The sequence below is a fragment of the Temnothorax longispinosus genome, chromosome 1 (genome assembly GCF_030848805.1).
Source record: "Temnothorax longispinosus isolate EJ_2023e chromosome 1, Tlon_JGU_v1, whole genome shotgun sequence".
In the NCBI taxonomy this organism is placed as follows: Eukaryota; Metazoa; Arthropoda; class Insecta; order Hymenoptera; family Formicidae; genus Temnothorax; species Temnothorax longispinosus.
Window position 1 is genome coordinate 16,534,199 of NC_092358.1, and position 20,285 is coordinate 16,554,483.

The 20,285-nt window shown below is 36.5% G+C and overlaps 2 protein-coding genes across 4 annotated transcripts in view; one reads left to right on the forward strand and one right to left on the reverse strand.

Moving 5' to 3' along the window:
• The first annotated feature begins 452 nt into the window (after window positions 1–452).
• On the forward strand, window positions 453–8,446 carry Mon2 (Mon2 homolog, regulator of endosome-to-Golgi trafficking). Of its 3 annotated transcripts, none has more exons than XM_071776751.1 (15): window positions 453–1,021; window positions 1,399–1,530; window positions 1,630–1,812; window positions 1,901–2,137; window positions 2,231–2,356; window positions 2,464–2,661; window positions 2,737–2,983; window positions 3,204–3,357; window positions 3,444–3,686; window positions 3,768–4,054; window positions 4,133–6,464; window positions 6,571–6,755; window positions 6,844–7,087; window positions 7,223–7,299; window positions 7,376–8,446. In XM_071776751.1, the coding sequence occupies exons 1-15, from the start codon at window positions 884–886 to the stop codon at window positions 7,543–7,545; spliced, it is 4,953 nt and encodes a 1,650-aa protein (XP_071632852.1). In that variant the 5' UTR covers window positions 453–883; the 3' UTR covers window positions 7,546–8,446. The 3 variants fall into 3 exon arrangements, with proteins under 3 accessions (XP_071632852.1, XP_071632841.1, XP_071632845.1); XM_071776740.1 differs by having other exon boundaries at window positions 454–1,021; window positions 7,217–7,299; XM_071776744.1 differs by having other exon boundaries at window positions 454–1,021; window positions 3,207–3,357; window positions 7,217–7,299.
• A 779-nt stretch (window positions 8,447–9,225) lies between these two features.
• LOC139812149 (uncharacterized) overlaps window positions 9,226–20,285 on the reverse strand; it is a 37,104-nt gene continuing 26,044 nt past the window's right edge. Inside the window, exons 4-6 of the mRNA XM_071776782.1 lie at window positions 17,262–17,560; window positions 16,266–16,484; window positions 9,226–15,822 (exon numbers count right to left, since the gene is read on the reverse strand). Of these exons, the coding sequence (XP_071632883.1) occupies window positions 15,784–15,822; window positions 16,266–16,484; window positions 17,262–17,560 (557 nt within the window). The 3' untranslated portion in view covers window positions 9,226–15,783. The remainder of the gene's footprint in view (window positions 15,823–16,265; window positions 16,485–17,261; window positions 17,561–20,285) is intronic.

A 20,285-nucleotide genomic window follows, 5' to 3' on the forward strand; every position in this document is an offset into this window, starting at 1 on the left:
TTAACGAAGGATGCGATAAAGTTACGTATGGCATTCTAGTTGCGTAGAAAATTAGGACTTATTCGCACATCTGAAGCAACGAATTAATTGTAATGTCTTTCTTGCCGTGATTGGCATCATATACTGATTTGATAACTTCCTTGTCAATATTTGGAAACATTTCTGCGATCTGCAGAAATGTTGTTAAATGTTGTTATCATCACTTGTTTTGACAGTTTGTGTATCAATAGGTTAAGTTATTACTATAATGTAATAGGAATTGTACAATTAAGCTAAATAACACGCGCGTAGCGCGCGTCGATCATGTCTAATTATATAAAATATACACATTTGCATCGAAACACGTTTGAATTTTGCCGCTGAACATACCACTTCCGGTTTTGAGACAAATGGCGACGGTTAGTCCAATCCCTTCCTGGAGGATCCCTAGCGGTGACAGCTGACAGCGCAGCAGCGCCGCGCGGCTGCATATGTGCCTACGTGGTCTCCGGAGTTTATGTCAATCGTGTCAAGTCAAGTTTGGTCAAGTTGTATGTCGATCGTGCAATCGCGGCCAAGAGGCTCATGCCCTAGTCGTAGTCACTAGCCAGTTGTAGCTGCGTGAATCTTGAGTACACGAACGAGAATCGTTGGACACGTGCGACTTACGAGCGTCCGCAGCAGCCTGTCTAATGTAATCGACGGCGACTGGACGAAAGGGGTGATTTCGATGGACCGCCTGTCCGCTATCATTATCGTCACCGACGATCGACGTGACGAAGCATACCAATTCGATCATCGTTCGACGGCTGAACACCGTGGCGCTTAGCCTCTCGGTAGTGAGTCGTCATGCTCCCGGTTTCAGAGACCGTGCCAATTTAGGGAGACTCGAGTAACAGTGGCGATGTCAGCGATGGCGAACACCGCTGCCGCCGCCGTCGGCGGCAACCCGGAGAACGCCTCCAAGTTCTTGGAGGCCCTGCAGTCGGACCTCAAGGTACTCGCCTCAGAAACCAAGAAGAAGTACCCGCAAATCAAGGAAGTACGTAGCCACGTAGCCATGAGACTGTCATCTGTCTTATCTTAAATCAGTTGGACCTTGAAACCAAAAGTTTAGTTTTGGTCTTGATTTGGTTTCTCATTGAAGTTTAAACTAAAACTTGAAACTTAAAGATCTATAACAATCTATATATATTCTTCATATAGAATATTAGTATATTCTATGTGGAGTTGTATATTGTAAGTTTAGAAGCTGACAGAGGTGTGTGTATGTGTATTCGAGTTATATTGAAAGATATAGAATGTAATAGCTTATGCTATTGTTTATTATAGTAACAATAATGAATTAAAATAATTTATACTGAAGATAGCATATTGCTGCTTGAACATAGTAGCTGTCATGGCTTGTATCTGTTACAGTCATGCGAGGAAGGAATCGCTAAGTTGAGAACAGCCTCAAGTAACCCAGGGACACCAATATATTATATTGTAAATCAAATACTTTATCCTCTAGTTCAAGGGTGTGAGAGTAAAGACATAAAAATCATCAAGGTATCAGAGAAGCTATACTTTATATCTTTAATTTAAAAAAATTAGATCTTATATATCTTATATATTAATGTTATTATACAAGTTTTTACTGTTTTCCAGTTTTGCCTGGGCATGATGCAGAGGTTAATAACGCAGCAAGCGGTAGATCAGAAAGGTGCTCGATATATTACCGATACTTTGTGGTTGTTGATGGAATCAGGTACGGAGGAAGTTAAAGTTTTGCAGACTGTAACGCTGTTGCTTACAAGTAATGCCGTGGTGCATGGAGATACCTTGGCGAGAGTAAGGATCCATTTATGTATCCTTTTATCTCTTTTTATCTCTGTTCAATAACATCCTTGATATTTTATTTAAAATTATGTCTTTTCAGAACTTGGTGCTTTGTTTTCGGTTACATTTTACAAAAGACTGTACAACGATAAACACAGCTGGTGCTACTGTAAGGCAATTAGTGTCTTTGGTGTTTGAAAGAGTAGTTGCCGAGGATGAGCTGAATCCTGATCAGCCAGAGTCTGATGAGGTGAATTTAGAGGAACTAAAAATTCCAACAAATCAAGCGCCTAAAGGTCTCGGCCCTTGTGCTGCAGATGCATATTTGATGTTTCAGGTGTTTTTTTATTTACGTAATGCTTATGTAATTATGTAAATCTATACATAGAATATAATATTATGGTTTATTATTTTGTGTATTTGATTTTAGGATCTAGTACAATTGGTGAATGCCGATCAACCATACTGGCTAATAGGCATTACTGAAATGACTAGAACTTTCGGTTTGGAACTGCTAGAATCGGTTTTAACAAACTTTTCATCGGTCTTTTTTAAGGTAAAGATCTGAGAGATTTGTATTTTTAAGAGATAGGAAAATTATTTTAACAAGATCTTTCATATAGTTATGTAAGATTATATATTATAAAAATATAATTTTTTTAGCACTCAGAGTTTAGCTTCTTACTGAAGGAGAGAGTGTGTGCACTTGTGATAAAACTGTTTTCGCCTAACATCAAGTATCGTAATTCAGTACCAGCATCTTTGCAACAAGCTACACCTTTAGATAAACCTTACTTTCCTATTAGTATGAAGCTGTTGCGAGTTGTATCGATTTTGATACAGAAATATCATTCTTTATTGGTAAATATTTCTGAATCTACACATAATGATGTATTTATTGTAAGCATAAGTTAAAGTCACATTCCGATGCTTTAGGTGACAGAATGTGAAATATTCTTATCCTTAATCGTGAAGTTTCTGGATCCTGACAAACCTACCTGGCAAAGAGCTTTAGCGTTGGAAGTTTTGCACAAAATGACAGTTCAAGCAGATTTGCTGACAAACTTCTGTGAATGTTATGACTTGAAGCCACACGCTACAAATATTTTTCAAGATATTGTTAATAGCTTAGGCGCATATGTACATAGCCTCTTTGTAAATCCACAAATGATGAGTCAGACAGGTACAGATGTATTACATCACCGCGATAAACGGCTGAAAATTAACACGGCGCGAGACACTACTATGTTTCTTGATAATGTTATTTGCTGTATTTTTAATAGTTCCGTTTATTTCAAAGTCTTTTTGCATGCATAATGGTCAATCCTCCACATTTTTATTACTATTCGAAGTATCTGTATATTCTTCTGGGATGCTATATGACAATTCTTTGTTTTTAATAGCAGCAAGTACAACTATGCCTCAAAACACAGGTTCACCATTATTCACAGGAATGCCTATCGGGCCTGGCGTATCGCCTCAACCCGGTTTTTATTCACGCGGTATTTGGTTACCAGTAGTGGCAACATTTACAAGTGGACAAGCTAAGCCAACTTAGTAAGGCAATTTATGATGATATTACATTTTCTTGATAACGATGACAGCATTAAAGATTGATGATAACGCACAGTTATCTTTCACAGCTTGGAAATGTTGGATAAAGTCGAACCGCCGCAAATACCGATCGGTTATGGAATCAGTATAGCTTATGCATGCTTGTTAGACATTATAAGATCGATCGCATTGGCTATAAATGGGTCGAAAGATGATAATGGCGAAACTCAGATTTATCAGCCCAGCGAATCCGAACGAAAACTTCATGTACAATTGATAAACTCTAGTTGGTGCGGTTTATTGGCAGCTCTCAGCCCGTTAATAGATGCCAGGTAGCAGTCTTGCATAAATTATTACTATTTTATATAATATGCGAAAAATATGAGGGTACAAATGCATCTGTAAATTTGCAGCACGGACGAATCGGCAACAGAAAATGTTTTAAAAGCAATTCAAACCTTCGCGTCTCTTTGTGGTCAATTGGACTTGCAAGCACCACGCGATGCCTTTATTACTGCGATATGTAAAGCATCTCTACCGCCTAATTACGCCTTGACTGTACTGTACAATGCACCTCAAGGCATACCAACCGCGAGGCAGCAGGACTCGATTCAATACAACTTGACAATGGGTGAACCCGATTATAGGCAACAAGTAGTGGCCGTTGGCACGCCACTACCAACGGCATCGTTACCAATTGGTAGGATAATAATTCGCTTATGCGATCAGTTATGTACATCTCGCTATTATTCGATTAAATCACATTAATTACATTCAGGTGCTCATCAAGGTCCCGTCATGTTGACCGCAAAAAATCTGCAATGCATGCGTGCGCTGTTGTCGTTGGCCCATTGTCACGGTAGCATACTCGGTAGCGCATGGCACTTGGTACTTACTACTCTTCAACATCTCGTTTGGATACTTGGTCTAAAACCTTCTACCGGCGGATCGTTGAAAGCTGGAAGAACCGCAGCTGATCCGAACGCCGTGTTGACGAACGCGGTTATGGCGGATTTACCTGTACTCAGCGCTATGCTCAGTAGATTATTCGAGAGTAGTCAGCATCTTGATGATGTCGCTCTACATCATTTGATAGATGCCCTGTGCAAACTGAGCCACGAGGCTATGGAGCTGGCGTATTCTAATCGTGAACCTTCCCTGTTTGCCGTTGCTAAACTTTTAGAAACAGGCCTAGTCAACTTACCACGTGTGGAAGTACTTTGGAGACCATTAACAAACCATTTATTAGAAGTTTGTCAACATCCGCACATTCGTATGAGAGAATGGGGCGTGGAAGCGATTACGTATCTCGTCAAGATGGCTCTTCAGCATAAATACCCGCAGCCACTTCGCGACAATCAGAAATTGCAAACGCTATTGCTAGGGCCATTGTCCGAGTTATCGTCTGTGCGTCACGGAGACGTTAGACAGCGACAGCTAGAATGTGTTTTGCAAGTGCTTCACGGTGCTGGGGAGACACTGTACCATGGCTGGCCTTTAGTGCTCGGTATTATAGGAGCGGTTTCCGATCATCATGGGGAGACTTTAGTACGCATAGCTTTCCAATGTTTACAGTTAGTTGTAACTGACTTTCTACCGGTAATGCCTTGGCGATGTCTTCCGCTGTGCGTCGATACGGCTGCTAAATTTGGATCGCAGACACAAGAACTGAACATCTCGCTCACAGCTGTTGGTCTAATGTGGAACATAAGCGACTATTTCTATCAGAACCAAGAAAAATTGTGCGTTTGCTTGCGCGGGGATTCGTCATCAGTATTCCCCGACTTTCCTGGTACAACGAACATGCCACCATTCGATAAACTCTGGATGTGTCTCTACGCAAGACTGGGAGATCTATGCGTCGATTCGCGACCGGCTGTACGCAAATCGGCAAGTCAAACCCTATTCTCCACCATATCCGCACACGGTAGTCTCTTGCATCAACCGACGTGGCAGGCTGTGCTCTGGCAAGTATTGTTTCCACTGCTAGATAAAGTGAGAAGCTTGTCGAACTCAGCTAGCAGCGAAAAGGTCGACACAAGTGGAAACATACTTATTCATCATAGCAGAAATACAGCGCAAAAGCAATGGGCAGAAACGCAGGTTTTAACGTTAAGTGGCGTAGCCAGGGTATTTAATACGAAACGTCAACTGTTGCAAATGTTGGGGGACTTTCCCCGAGCATGGTCATTGCTTCTCGAATTCATCGAGAATTCCGCGCTCAGTAAAAACAACGAGGTATCGTTAGCGGCACTGAAATCATTCCAAGAGATCCTCTTTCAGCCGAAGGGAAGCGACAGTACTGAGGTGATTCAGTCGAACGACTCGGAAGGCTTATGGACGGTAACGTGGCGCGTGTGGCTCAATATTGGAATGGAGAGCACCGCGCCTCCGCAGGAAGGCGACACGGAGCCTTACGTGCCGTCCCAGGCATTCCTAACTGCGCTGATGCATATATTCCCAGGTGTTTTTCAGCACATTAGGAACAGGTTCACCGGACCCGATCTGCAAAAATTATGTATCGTCCTGAAGAATGCGGTGGCCGTTCCGGTGCACGGCGAATCAACGCCGTACATCTTGCCGTCGGTGCCCGACGTAGTTCTCACTCACTTGCAAGACGAGGTGCTGCATTCTACGGAGCTCCTGCAAAAGGAAGCGTTAAACGGCCCGGAGAATTTGCGCATGATGATCGTACTGATATTCCTTCAGTTGCTGAGCTTCTCGAAGCTGGCGTGCGAAGCCCCGACCTACGGTAAAATACCCACGAAGCACATCTCCCAGGTCAGGGGTGCGTCCGCTGACTGGGTCACGATGAATTACGTTCCGTTTGGCGAGAAAGCTCTGTCGATGGTCGTGAGCCTGTACCAGAAGACTGCGCACGAGATGGCCGTGATCGACGGTCAGGTGTTGAAGCATATCGTGGAAGCGCTGCACGTGCCACTAGCCATGAAATACGCGTGCCCATCCGCGACCACGTGGAAACTGGCCGTGACTAGTCTCTTAGCCGTCCTGCACACCGGGCTGCCGCTCGCCAGAAAATATCCCGAGCAGTTCCAGAGCATGTGGCTCGAGCTCGCGAGCACGCTAGACGATTTCTTGTTCCCTAAAAGGTAAACTGTCACCTCTCTGATGAATCTATGAGGTCTCTGACGGATTCTTTATCTTATTTACTTCGAAAGCATGGTAAGAAGTGGAATTTTGCTCGGTCAATTGCAGTGTACTGAATGTAGAACGGGGTGTAGAGGAGATCCAGGCTGACGAGGCGGTAGATTGCCAAGTTATGGAGTTACTGAGGGACGAAGTGTTACCACATTCTCTGCACATACCTCATCAATTTATACTGAGAGTCGTTATGCTTTTAAATAAAGGTTCCATACATTCGGCTACCACAGCAAATATCGGTACGTATAATATCTAAACTCTGTTTACGAAAACTGCTCATGAATTGAATATTTCTCCAATGAAAAGGGATGCTGTTTTCTTCCACAGAGAATGGAGCTGAGACAAAGTTACGGGAAGAATTCGCGAAAACTTGCTTCGAGACTTTGTTGCAATTTTCTCTATTAGACGGACTGAACAACGACACGGAAAATAGTCCTAAAAATAGTTCAGAAAGTGACGAGGGTGGAATCGCCGGGCGTTTGGCAGTTACAGCCCTTCTGCACAGATTTCAAGAAGTTCTACGGCGATACATTGAAAGCGAGAGACGCAGTGGAAAGTGCCCTTTGCCTAGGTAATAGTACCGAAGCCTTCTGACAAACTGGAAATTTTAATTTTATTTCAGCGGATTTTTCATTTTGATGAATATTTTATATTTAAAATGCAGGTTATTTTAAGTACTTATTATAGAAACCTTTTCTAGGTACAGATTGTCGGAGATATCGTTTGTTCTGAAAGCCGTTGCCACTCTTGTAGTATCGCTCAAAAAAGCGCCTCCCAATAAAGGTGCGTTTTTATTTCCCATTTATTTTGTATGAAGTAACATCGTTATGTACTTAATAAACGATTGTTTACATATTAGTTGAAAGATCGGTATGGGAGCAGCTGATCGGATTATACCCATGTTTAGTGGAATGCACGATCGCGACTACTTCTGGTCAAGTATCTAGGTCCCTGCGGGAAGCTCTGTTACAATATCACGATTTATTGCGGGCGCCAGTTCACAGCACGCCAACCCCGAATGGCGTTTGACCAATACATTCTTTTCTTTTCATTGAGAGCGCGGATTTGCACTAATAGTTAAAATACAGGGTGAGTAATTTGCTTGTATAACGTTCTGAACGCGTGATGAAATAAATAATGATTTTCTGATTTCGTATAGAAAAAAATGAGTTTACCGCATAATTACGCTCCAATAGTAGAACAAATATCATGTTAAGTCTTTTGTTGTAAGCGTGATTTTAGTAGTCGCGAAGTAATCTTCTAGATCGCTGCAATTTATTCCGCTCATCTGTCGATATACATATTATTTTTACGACGTTGCAGTACAATAATCAAAATGCGAATAGAGTTTTGTAGATTGACGCTCTTATCATGTGAATTTTATATAAATTTGCGTAATTTTTGCCGTTTTCGACTTCGTGATCATGTCAGGGAGAATAACGAAGAAGAGATCTCTTTACGAAGATCTATTAACTAGCTAGCGCAGTAGCAATGCAAGGAATTTACATTGCAAGATTGTTATACCGATTAAATTAAATTCGAGATAGTTATTAATGACAAATTAGAAAGTGTTTGAAGTACATGAAATTGTGAAAGAGAATTTATTAACTAATAAATATTCTCCAGAGAGTGTAGAAATTATGTGTTCTAATAGCGCAATCGTAGTTTGTTATTTCTATTCCGAGTATAGGACAGGAGGAAACGCTGTATATAGCGAGGAATGTACAAGTCAGCTTTTTTAATCGATGTTGTAAATATTAATATGATATATATGTACACTGAGATGCACATGCGAGGTGATTTTATAAATAACATAAGAATTTTATCATTTACTATTCTTACAAATTACGCGGCGTCGTAAATTATATTATCAAAATGTAAATATAAATCTATATGCAGATTAAATAAAGCTCTTTATGAGTAGCTATTATTTATGCGTTTCCGTTTCAGATTCCACAATATCCTTGTAAATCATAAATGTTCCTATCTTAAATACTTAGAAAAATTAAATTAAATCGAATATTAACAGGGTATATAATTGTTTTATCTGAAAAATAACATAATGTATAATGCAATATGATAAATGTCTATTGAATAATGCAAGAGTTATTGGTCTATTAGTGTAGAATTTATTTCAATTTTGTGAATCATTTAGTTGGATGTTCAAAAAGTTCTTAGAAAATAGAGTACTAAAAATAACTATTGTAATATTCCATACTCAGTGTTAAATTGAAGATTGCCAGAAAAAAGAAAATGTAAAATTTTATTTCTTGAGAGACATATATTTATAAATAAAATATAATCCAGAGTACACGTACGTATGAGAACGTTCATTATAATATGTAGCATACATATACAGAGTCTGTCAGCATTACGCTTTTTCTTCATATTGATTAGAGATTAAATTAAGCTTAAATGAAAACTTCAATAATATGATATTACTGATAATTTCTAAATTACCATATGAGCAGAAAATTTGGGCTATGCAAATTTTATCATTTTTAAAATTTCGGTGGATCTTACTGCAGTAAAATTTCAAATCATTAATTAACAAGAGTATTTTGATAATGAAGATGTAAAAATCATAACAATTTTTGTTAAAATTGACTCAATTTTTATAATGTTATGAATTGGTAGACAGAAGTTGACAGAAAATGCGCAATATATCTATATATTTAAATTAGGTGGTATTGTCTATACGTGTAATAGTTGCTTTAACTAGTTCCTTTAATTTCTTTAAGTGTAATTTTTTACATGTATACACTTCGATTTACAACAATTAATTCTAGTCATCAATTTATATAACGTATTCTTAATAGCGAGAGCCAGCTTATGTAGCAATAAGCATTTAACGATTTTACATAATTGCTTAATTGGTATATTGTATGCTGTAAAATTAAGAAAATTCAATAACGAAACAACCACGAAGTCTTTGAGGATATACTTAGATCTATAGTATTCTATACTTTAACAGAACTAAACTATTGCTTAAGGGTTGGCAGGAGACACGGTGGAGATCTCTGTCGGGTTGGCTTAGCTGCGACTCGCTGCGAGTCCGTATTTTATTTATTATAAATTTTTAAGAGCAAAAATGCAAAATCGGGCTCTGTAGCTGACTGCATTATTATATAAAGAGTATATATAAAAAAATTCACGAATCCGTAATTCGTAATAACAAGATTTCTCATAAAATAAGTTACATAGATTCGTGAATTTTTTTTTATATACTCTTTATATAATAATGCAGTCAGCTACAGAGCCCGATTTTGCATTTTTGCTCTTAAAAATTTATAATAAATAAAATACGGAATAAAGTGCAGTTTAACGTGCACTTAGTGCATAAAGTGCACCTGAGTGTACCTGAGTTTGCCTGGGTCTCCTGCCGACCCTTAATCTACAAAGTAAATTTAATGCCTGCGTTATATGACGCGTTCACGCGTAAGCATTGTCATCAATAGATATAATATAATACATTTCTCTACTTAATACACATTTTGTCTATCAACACAGTTATATACTTATTTTTTAAATTAAATCTTTTGTGCATACATAAATGTCGCAATAATTTATCTAGAAAGATGCGCACACAAATAATTATGTATACATTATATCAAAATATGTAGAAAGAATAATTATAGTAGATCTCGATACATTTTTATTTATTTCAAAATATCTCACGCGTATATTATAAATAAAATACTGTCCTATTACAAAGAAGCGGGACGCAAATTAAATCTTAAAGTTAAAAATAGCAGTATATGCTCGATAGATATGTTGAAGTGTTGGAACAAGCAAGTGTACATTTACCGTAAATATGTTATTCGGTTTCTTTGTTGATTTTTTTTCCTTTTTTTGCCTTAATTCTAAGAACTTTTAATATTAAATATATTTTACCGTTAATTATTGTCTGTCATTTTAACTTGAAATTTTCTATAATTATTAATAGACATAATTTATACCATTATACCATTAATAATATTAAGGTTTTCATCAATATCAAGTACGGTGATAAAGGTATAGTCTCATTAATTTATCGTGTAGATGCACGAGAATCATGTGCATGCTAACGATATATATCTATATGTGTGTGTATATATATATGTACATATATACAGGGTAAAGCATTTAAATTGAGACACTTGGTTATCTTGAAAAGAAAATATTTAAGAAAAAATGTTTTAGGCGAAAATTGTATTGTCTAAAGGGGGAAATAATGGTAAAATCAATTTTCTTAAATGCTTTCTTTTCAAGATATTCAAGTGTCTCAATTTAAATGCCTCACTCTGTATATATACACACATATACATATACATACATATGTATAGGAGTAGTATATATGTATAAGAGTGACACTTATATATCTTAAATAATATGCAAGTCTTTCATTTCAATTACAGAATGCAACGTACTTAAGATTATATTTCTCTCTCCTGTTTTAAAATATCACTTATGATTAATTTATTGTCATTATATATTTGGCAATTTTTACTATCTAATAATAAAATATAGGTAAGCACACTGTGTGAGGTTTCAAGAGTTCAGAGAGGAAAGTATTCGAGCCGCTGCACATGCTCTTTTATATATCACTTTAATGCTGTTCCTTTTATAATGAATGAGTAGATTATTAATATCCATGTTATTAGAGAAGTTACATGTGGTATCGGTATAGATAAATGCGATTGGTAACATTGTATAATAGGTTTTTCTCTTCCTCGTAGAAGGAAGATAATGAGGGGTTGACAATTACTTCAAATCGATCCATTAATATTTGTATAAATACGCTTAATATCTTTACTCTTTAATAAAGTTTGCAGCTTGCTCGAATCTTGATCTCGAGATTGTTCGACCAGTCTCTAGTTTGTAATATTAGGCACTGGGTCTCAATTAAGAACCTCAGCCTTAACGACAGTATTTTAAAACAATCTATGATATATTGTAAGTAACAGCCTTTCTTGAAGAAGCCTTTCTTGTGTGAAGTCTATCTCACGACGAACAAGATGTCGCGCGAAGAGTCAGTTCGAGAGCTCACGTGTTTGTCAATTGTATAATTTGTAATTTCTTCAATAATCGTGACATTCGTACGACAGTTGAATAAAAAATTAATTAAATTGTTTTAATTACAATAAAATCTTAATCTATATAATGATTTACGGAGTATAAAGAAACAAGAATTAAATGTTTGACTTTCAGTTCTAAAGATTTCATTCAAAAGCAATGATTTGCGAAAATTGACGAGCTTTCGGTTTAACTGTGTCAATTGTAACCGGCGAGAATAAATATGAAATATCCTATCAAAGGTATACAACTGTAATAGATCTTTATTTTGCCGAAATAAAAGATAAAAACGCCGAAATGAAAAAGGATCTTTTTGCAAGAATATTATATCTTTAGCTACAAATCGGTAGCTTTTGTTACTATATGTTTTAACAATCGTATCAAATTAAGTTTTTATAAGAAATCAAATATTTATTTTAACAACGTCAATTGGATTTTATTTTTTAGAAGTTTTTAATCTCTTGCCTTAACTTGTCACTCGCTTTGCTACTCGAATTAATAACATCATTAATTAATTTCTGCTAAGACGTAATGAAATATAAATTATCTGCACATCTATTACAGCCGTGACAACGGATATAGCCATAAATATTCGCACGTAACATATCTTAATATGATAAACAATAAAAACGCTAATATCTTGTGTTGATTAGTGTTTATTAAAATTCATCAAAAATTTTAAGAGAAACTGGGGATCAAAGGGTGTATCATGTGATATGTTTGTGCATTTGTGTTCGTGTGTGTAGGTAATAATATATATGTGTACATAGATATGTAGTATTTAAATATACAAGTATAAAGTTTTCCCGGTCAGAGCGCGGGCCTTCAATTAAATATCAAATTATATGTATAATAGTTATATCTTATATCCAGCTTTTTTTCGCATTTATGTCTTTTGTATGAACTACAAAAGCTGAAAGTGATTATTACTCAGCATGAGAGCTACGGAGTAAGCCACACAAATAGTCGTCCTACGCAGTTTCAATTTTTTTAAAAATAGAATTACAAGAAACTTTTACATTTATTGTCATTAAGATGATCATTTTTTAACCCTTAATTGTTTGTTCAACATTCGTTATTACAGTGCTGCATTTCTTGCCTAGGAGATGACAAAATTGCAAATTTACTAAACATTTTAAATTTTATAGGTAAAATATTGAAAGACGTACAATTTATATTGTCCTCATTACGTTGCCCTTCTATTCTTACATGCATTATGCATGCATGCGAACATTATTTAAACATTTAAGGGTCAAGATGTAACATTGCTTGCACGTACAACTAGCATCAATTATACCCGCAAAAAGCCTTTGTCTTATTCTCGTTTTATAAGACATCAGAAATAATCTTTTTCCTCGTTTTTTTCCTTTTTTCTTTCACTACAATTTATATAGTCATGTATCCGTATTAAGAACACAGAAGTATTGTACGCACAAACCTTTTCTTAAGAATAATTATTGTCTTTTGTTTCCAATATACATCGGCACAATATAATACTCATCTTGATGGATTATCGAAGAATATACTAGAGCTTTACATTAAGTTAATGTACAATGTCAAAATTTGTTACATATAAGTCTTACTAGTTTATTGTCCAAGTACCGTTTTTTTAAATATATTTAGAAAGAAGCGGGGATGCGATCATTTTATTTGGCACAGCTGCAAACATTTACATGCAAACATCCCCGAGAATATTTCGCCGTATTTAAATCGAGTATCGAACCATGCAACGAATATCTCTCTTTCACAATACAACGAACTAATAAAAATAAAACGCATATTTTACAAAATTAAACTAGAATAATCGTAGAATGATAAATAATATAATTTTACATTATATTTATGTAAATTATTTGAATAATAAATATTTAACGTAGAAACAATATTAACAAATCAAAATATAATACAACAACTTATTATATAATTAAACTGATCTTAGACGGAACGATTGCTATCACGTGCGCCACAGTTTTTCACTTAACAACATCAAATGTCCGATGTTCTCCAAGTGACGTTTTCTTTCCTGAATAGTATTAAAAATCTGCACGTGGAAGCTGTATAAATGATTCAGTCAATGCAACTGCGCGTTGAATCGCATTTGCGTTTTCGAGTTTTTTCGCAATGTACTCGACGGGCGATTTTCTGGCGTCTACGGCATACTTTTGAAATCCGATTTAAGGTAGGCGTCTCGCTACGTGCTAGTCATGTGACTGTTTGTAGGTTTTCACGTTCAGAAATATATTTCAGGCAATTTTTGCTAAGGGAAAAATAATTTTATGAATTATGGTGTAAAATTTCATACGTGACAAAGTATGTTACTTTTTCCAAATTATGTGATTTTTCTCATTTGACTCCGTTTTGATCAGCTGATCATGCGAGTCGTCGAGAAAGGTTATCATCTTCTTTTTGATTGAATTTTGACAATTACTGAGAAAGGGTTTCAAAACGCATGACAGGGGTGTCAATCACTATCCAATTCGGCTAAGAAAGACGAGCCCCATAACCTGCAACTACAGTGATTAGCCAGCGGCGTTGCCAAGTCTTCCCAACCTCACCTCGACCAAAAAATGTCTGCTCGATTACCGCATTTTCACTAAAATAAACTAAAAAATTAGCAGCGAAATATCTCCGGTAACCTATATATTTTATGGTTGCATCGGATTCTTCGAAATCTAATGTACAAAAAGCAATGTTTTTTTCTCACTTCATCTAATCGAAAAATACAAAAATATGTGATTGAAACCGTGATAGAGCCTTCTTTTCTGTATGAAGTAATGCAAAATTTGTGATTTTCGAGATCGATTTTCTAGAGTAAATAGACGGTAAGGAGCCACAGAAAAAATCGACTGCAAAGCTGATCATATAATTTGATATAAAAACCGAAATCGAAAACTTTATCTAATACATGCCCTGACGAGACGACTACCTTAATATTTCAAACAAACTGCGCCTCACTTAACAAAAGATATAAAAAGATTATTATTAAAAAAAAAAAAACAAAAAAAAAACAACGGCGAATAGTTCACTTTTCTGTGAAATTAAACTTATTGAGGTATTTTATTTGAAATAACTGAACAAATTTCTATCATTTTTGACCTATACAAGCCGGATTTTAAGAGAGAGAGAGAGAGAGAGAGAGAGAGAGGAAGGAGGGAGGGTGGGAGAGAGGGAGGGTGGAAGGGAGGGAAGGGGAGAGAGAGAAAGAGAGAAAGAGAGAGAGAGAGAGAGAGAGAGAGAGAGAGAGAGGAGAGAGAGAGAGAGAGAGAGAGAGAGAGAGAGAGAGAGAGAGAGAGAGAGAGAGAGAGAGAGAGAGAGAGAGAGAGAGAGAGAGAGAGAGAGAGAGAGAGAGAGAGAGAGAGAGAGAGAGAGAGAGAGAGAGAGAGAGAGATTGCAATTTTAGGTTTTATACTGCAAGAAAAATTCGTAGCTTTTAGGGGAAGTTTGCTTTTTCTGAGTTTCTCCGATCAAACAATTGTTGTATGTTTTAGGAAATCTACTGTAATATTCATCTTTTTTCCTCTCTGATGTTTGATATACCTTACAAATTTCACACGCGGAGAAACTTAAAATCGACGAAAACATGCCGTTTTATGTCAAATTACTCGTTTTGATGCCGTTGCGAAACATCGAACTGCACAAATATATGAAAGAAACGCATGCACATCGTCAATGATATTGACCCGATATGTAAATAAAATTTATTTCATGCATCTAATATTTAATTTCATATTTAATGCTATTTGCGTTATAGAGATATGCATGCGATATTCAGATGTATTTAGGAAATATAACTTTTTGAAGCTTTCAACTCAATAGAGATTACATTCAATCCGTTTCTGATACACATTTCCTTTCCTAGAATTCATTTAGGATTAAAACTCGATGCGGAAGAGGACCGCCCTTTTCGCAACTGGATGTCGAAAGGATTTCTCGACATTGGCCGATATTGGATTGAAATTTCTGATTTGCACTTACGTATCGTTGACACAAAGATTTAAAGGTTCGCGCGGAGATACAGGTGCTACAGGTTCTTCAAAATGCGCGCGATCTTCGAGATGAGTGTCGTCGCTTATTTTCTTGCAGTCGCAGCTTCGGTGATGACAGCTGCAACCGGCTGCAGCTGCGTCGTCGGTTACAGAGCAGTCACAAACACTAGTATGCACGCGGCAGTTTTCGGATTTGCATCGTTTCCTCGCAACAGTTCGCAGCATACTAAGGTAACATGTATTCTCGCGAAAGAGGTCCGCTCCTCTGCGAAAAAGAAAATGTACACGATCTCAGGTTGTGAAGGCGATAAATTTGTAAAATAATGCGATATAACAACGTTTTAATTTAAGAATCTATACAGCATGTATGTCCAAAATCGGGACATAAGATGTCTTAAAGACATCTTTAAGACATCATTAAGACGTCTTATGTTCCGATTTTGGACATGGTGGGGACTTAAGAAACATAGAAGTCGTAAATGCGAAATCAAATATTACGCGCGATCTACAGGATTTAAGTATGTTAGAACTCGAGAAGAGAAAGAGAGAATTTGGAAAGAAGTGATTACACACACAATAAAACTTAATTGAATCTATAGATTAGAGATTACTGCAACGTCGGATTTGGGAAAAGTTAGAAGAAGGAGTGGTGGAGAAACTCTGAGAAAGTTTCTTATATAAATTTTACGTAGAGGTAAAAGAACTTACCGACCACGCTTGACCAATGTTAGGCGCGTTGTTATAACGCCCGCGTTGATTGTAATCGTAATTGACTTTTGGTGTCATTTCTAGAAGTGTGGATTGGAGCGATGGGTTGGAGAATTGCTTTCGCGATTGTTGTTTCAGATGTTGCTCTTCGTTTATTTGATCTTTACCCTCTCTGAAAGCGGCGGCTTTCGCTATCATCTCTTCGGCTAAATGTTGCTCCTGAAGCACATATCATTTAACCGATATTTGCATATATATATATATATAGTGTATTAAGAATAAATATAAGAATGAATTGGTCAGAAATAAATATTTTTTTGATAACACGACCTGATAATATAATGCAACTCATATAAGATATATAATATTATTGAATCTTCTCTTTATGGATATAGTGATATCGTTTCTACGAAAAATCTTTCGAGATAATTAACATACCAGCCATTTTACAAAGTATACTCTTTAAAAGTTGAAGAGTGAAATATCACTCAAAACGAGTGAAATGCAAGTGTAACGAAAAGTGAAAATTGAGCCTGTGTACTTCGAGTGATTCGCCACTCTAAGAAAGAGTAAAATTGTGCTCTATAAGTTGGAGTGAAATCGCACTCCATTTGAGTAAAAGGGCACTCTTTTCGCGTGCAGTAGATCAGTGTCCGTAGGAGTGAATTATGTCACTCTACAATTTTGAGTGAAAAATTTCACTCTTTTAGTTTTTCAGTGGATCTTTAGTGAATCGTGATTTACTATAGCTTTAGAGACTTTTAGAGTGAGATTGTATCACTCCGGTAGAGTAGCCGCTCTAAAAATTTGAGTGAAAAATTTACTCCTACCTCATGAGTGCTCGTATTTACTCAAATTAGAGTGACAACCCTCTCTTCTGGAGTGACTATCGTAATCACTCTATGAGATTTAGAGAGCAGCAAATTAAACGCAAATTTTTATGATGATAAGTGTCCAAGAAGCATTAAAAGAAAACTCAATTAAGGTGACACTGACCTGTAATTCACGTGCTCTCTCAGCCTGGAGGAGATTTTTGAGCGTTTCGAAACTACCGGCTTGAGGAACTTGCGGCGAGATACCGCCGACGCGGAAGCTAGTGCGACGATTGTTCGGCGTGTACGGGCCTGTGTTCACGGTCCCGAAATGTCGCGAGAGGTTCTCGATGATCTTCATACGCGCAGGCGACATCCGCATCGCGTTTCGCAATCTGTTTCCTGCCGGGGCTTTGTGCACCATCCTTCCATAAATCGGTGCACCTCCGGCGGCCCGGCTACGCGGTCGTCCGGCGTGTCTCCCTGCGAATTATCATTATACATATAATTCTTCACTTTCTGCCTATCGGCCCTTTTTGCATCAGTCTCTTTTCTGCAAATGCCACTTTGCGCGACGCAAAAAACTGTCCCCCTCATTGCGTGAAAATCAATAACGCCGCGAGAGCGAAGAATCCATAGCGAAGAAAGCCATAAACTGTTCGACAGATACATGCAAGAAGCATTTTTAATTTTATTTAATTAAGCTTTGTTATGATGCGAGTCTTGCCGAGTAGAAAAGCTTTCTAAGGAAACGTATTCTTTTATGCCGAAATATTTATCTATTATCTGGGATCTCATGAATATTAATTGAAAATTATCTGAGGCAGATGGAATTGTTTTGCTCTTTTGTTTGGTTTTCAGAAAGAGACAGGGACCTTGTTAAATCACCGGTTAATTAATGTTCGCAGAATTGGTTCCTACAGGAAAGAAAGTTGACGTTTCTCTCTCAAAACAAATTAGTTGAAAACTATTTTAAATTAACGGCACACGTTTTCGGAACAACAGTCGTACGCGACATAACATATCACGATCGTGATTGAAATCATCGTGAACTACGTGCGTTCGCCGCGTGGGTGGAAATGAGTGATGTCAGGTCAAGAAGCCCGTGTATTGCGGGCTTCGACGGATGAAAGAGGTTTTGAAAAGGACGCTGACGTTTCGCGTGGGCGAAAAGGTGTCACGAATTTCGTAGTTGGTGGCATCGGGGCGTACATCTCTTGTGTGTAAATTAGATGTTAATCGAGCTTGAGCTCTGTTTTCGCGTTTGTGTAAACGCAGTGAGTTAATTACCTGCTAAACTAATAATTCACGGTATGGTGATTGTGAAATATATATGATTGAACAACCGTCGATATTTAAATACGATACTTCTCGAGCTTAAATATACTCAACCAGATAGTAAAAATTCAGATTCCAAATGTTGCTCCGTCAAATGAATATTATAGAAATGTAAATGAAATCATTGTATATATTCAACAGAAGAATACCCATTATTAAATAAACATATTTAAAACATATATAAAATAATTAAAAAAATTTTATTAAAGCCTTAAAAAAATGTGATAAACAAGTAATAAATAATAAGCCAAAGCTTTTCTAACAAAATATGCCATTCAATAACAAAGCGCCTTTATGCCTTGACCGGCGCTACAAGACGTTACTTTGAGCATCAGGTGACACGATCATGATTTTCATTTTTTTATTCCAAAACTATATTTTTTAAAAATTTTTTAAAAGGAAAATTATATGTTAAAATCGATACTAGTACAATGTTTTTGCAAAAAAAATTAAAGGTGTCACTCTAAAGAAACACAACAAAAAAATTGTTTGAAAAACTCAAAAAATTTTTTCAGCTGTATTATTTGTTCAAAAATTACAAAATATTTTCTTTTAAACATCATTATTGATACCTACAACATATATTTTTTTCATAAAAATTGGTCGAGCCGTTTTCGAGAAAAAATTTTTTGTTTTTTTTTTCTTCCTCCATAACTCCTTCAAAAATATAATTTCAAAGTCAATATTTGCAGGAGTTCAAGGTCACATGGGTACTAACTTACGACGCCAATATCAACTTTATACTTGCGGGGGCAATTTTTACATGCTTATCCCCTATGCCTTTTCCTAGATATATTTTAGTAAAATTAATCAAACATATTTTATATTTTAATGTAATAGATATTAATATTTTTTATTATGGTAGATATTTCAGAATAGCTCGCATAAAATTCTTGGTGGTACATGTTGTCTCACAACTACCGTAATTTCAGGGTAAATTTTAAGAGAAAATTCTCTCCGTGCATTTTAAGATTTACATGTAAAAAATAAAGATATTCTTTAAATAAAAATATTCTTTCTTTTCTGTGAAGTATAGTTAGCATTCGAGCAAGATTCTTTCGCAGAACAGAATTGAAATGGACACAGTGATGTTAATATTCATCATAAAATCCCATTTTTTTAATACCAAGATATTGTTAAATGTACTTAACAGACATACATACATAACAAAAAATTCATACTCTTATTAATTTACAACTTTTTACAACTCCCCTTTTATCTAATGTTTACTCCTGTCAAGATTTTGTGGTCCCTTAGGAGTCGTTGCTGAAATTAAATAAGTTTGTTATTTATCTTTGCATTTTAACTATGATTGAAGAGGCCAATTTTTTGATTTAACTAAAAATCGCACAGAGGAGGAATTAAATAATTCGAGCGCGATGTGTGTTAATTGCGCGTTTGCTTTGCACGGGGGCAATCGGATTTAGACGCGGTCAAAGCGCCTACGAATCGAGCCTGCGATGCTATTCGCGCTTCAAAGCGATAGGTAACCAACATTCCCCCGATAATTAGCCTGAATCGTAGCGTACACTCGTTAGCGTAAGTGCCTGACGCATATATACGTGGGTAAAGTGGCGCGCTTGACCCACATGAGAAATAAATTTGGGTGTGTTTCTATATGGGGCCAACAAATTGTGGTTGGTGCAACACAAAAATGTAGGTTGGAAAATTTAGTAATTCATACAAAATACACTGAACAAAAATATGGTTTGTATGGAAAAAAATTTGTGATTGACTTATTACTCAAATTTTGTCCTCTGAACCAAAAGTATGTGTTGATATTACTAAAATTTTTAACCGAATTTTTTTGTTGCGTCAATCGATTATTTTTGCACGGAAAAAACGATTTTGCTGAAGTATTTAAAAATTT

Excerpts from the sequence above, each read along its gene's own strand:
- Mon2 (XM_071776740.1), top strand. The coding sequence starts at position 884 with ATGTCAGCGATGGCGAACACCGCTGCCGCCGCCGTCGGCGGCAACCCG. Across the intron at positions 2,984-3,203 it reads ACAAATGATGAGTCAGACAG|CAGCAAGTACAACTATGCCT; the intron begins GTACAGATGTAT and ends TGTTTTTAATAG. Across the intron at positions 7,300-7,375 it reads AAAAGCGCCTCCCAATAAAG|TTGAAAGATCGGTATGGGAG; the intron begins GTGCGTTTTTAT and ends TTTACATATTAG.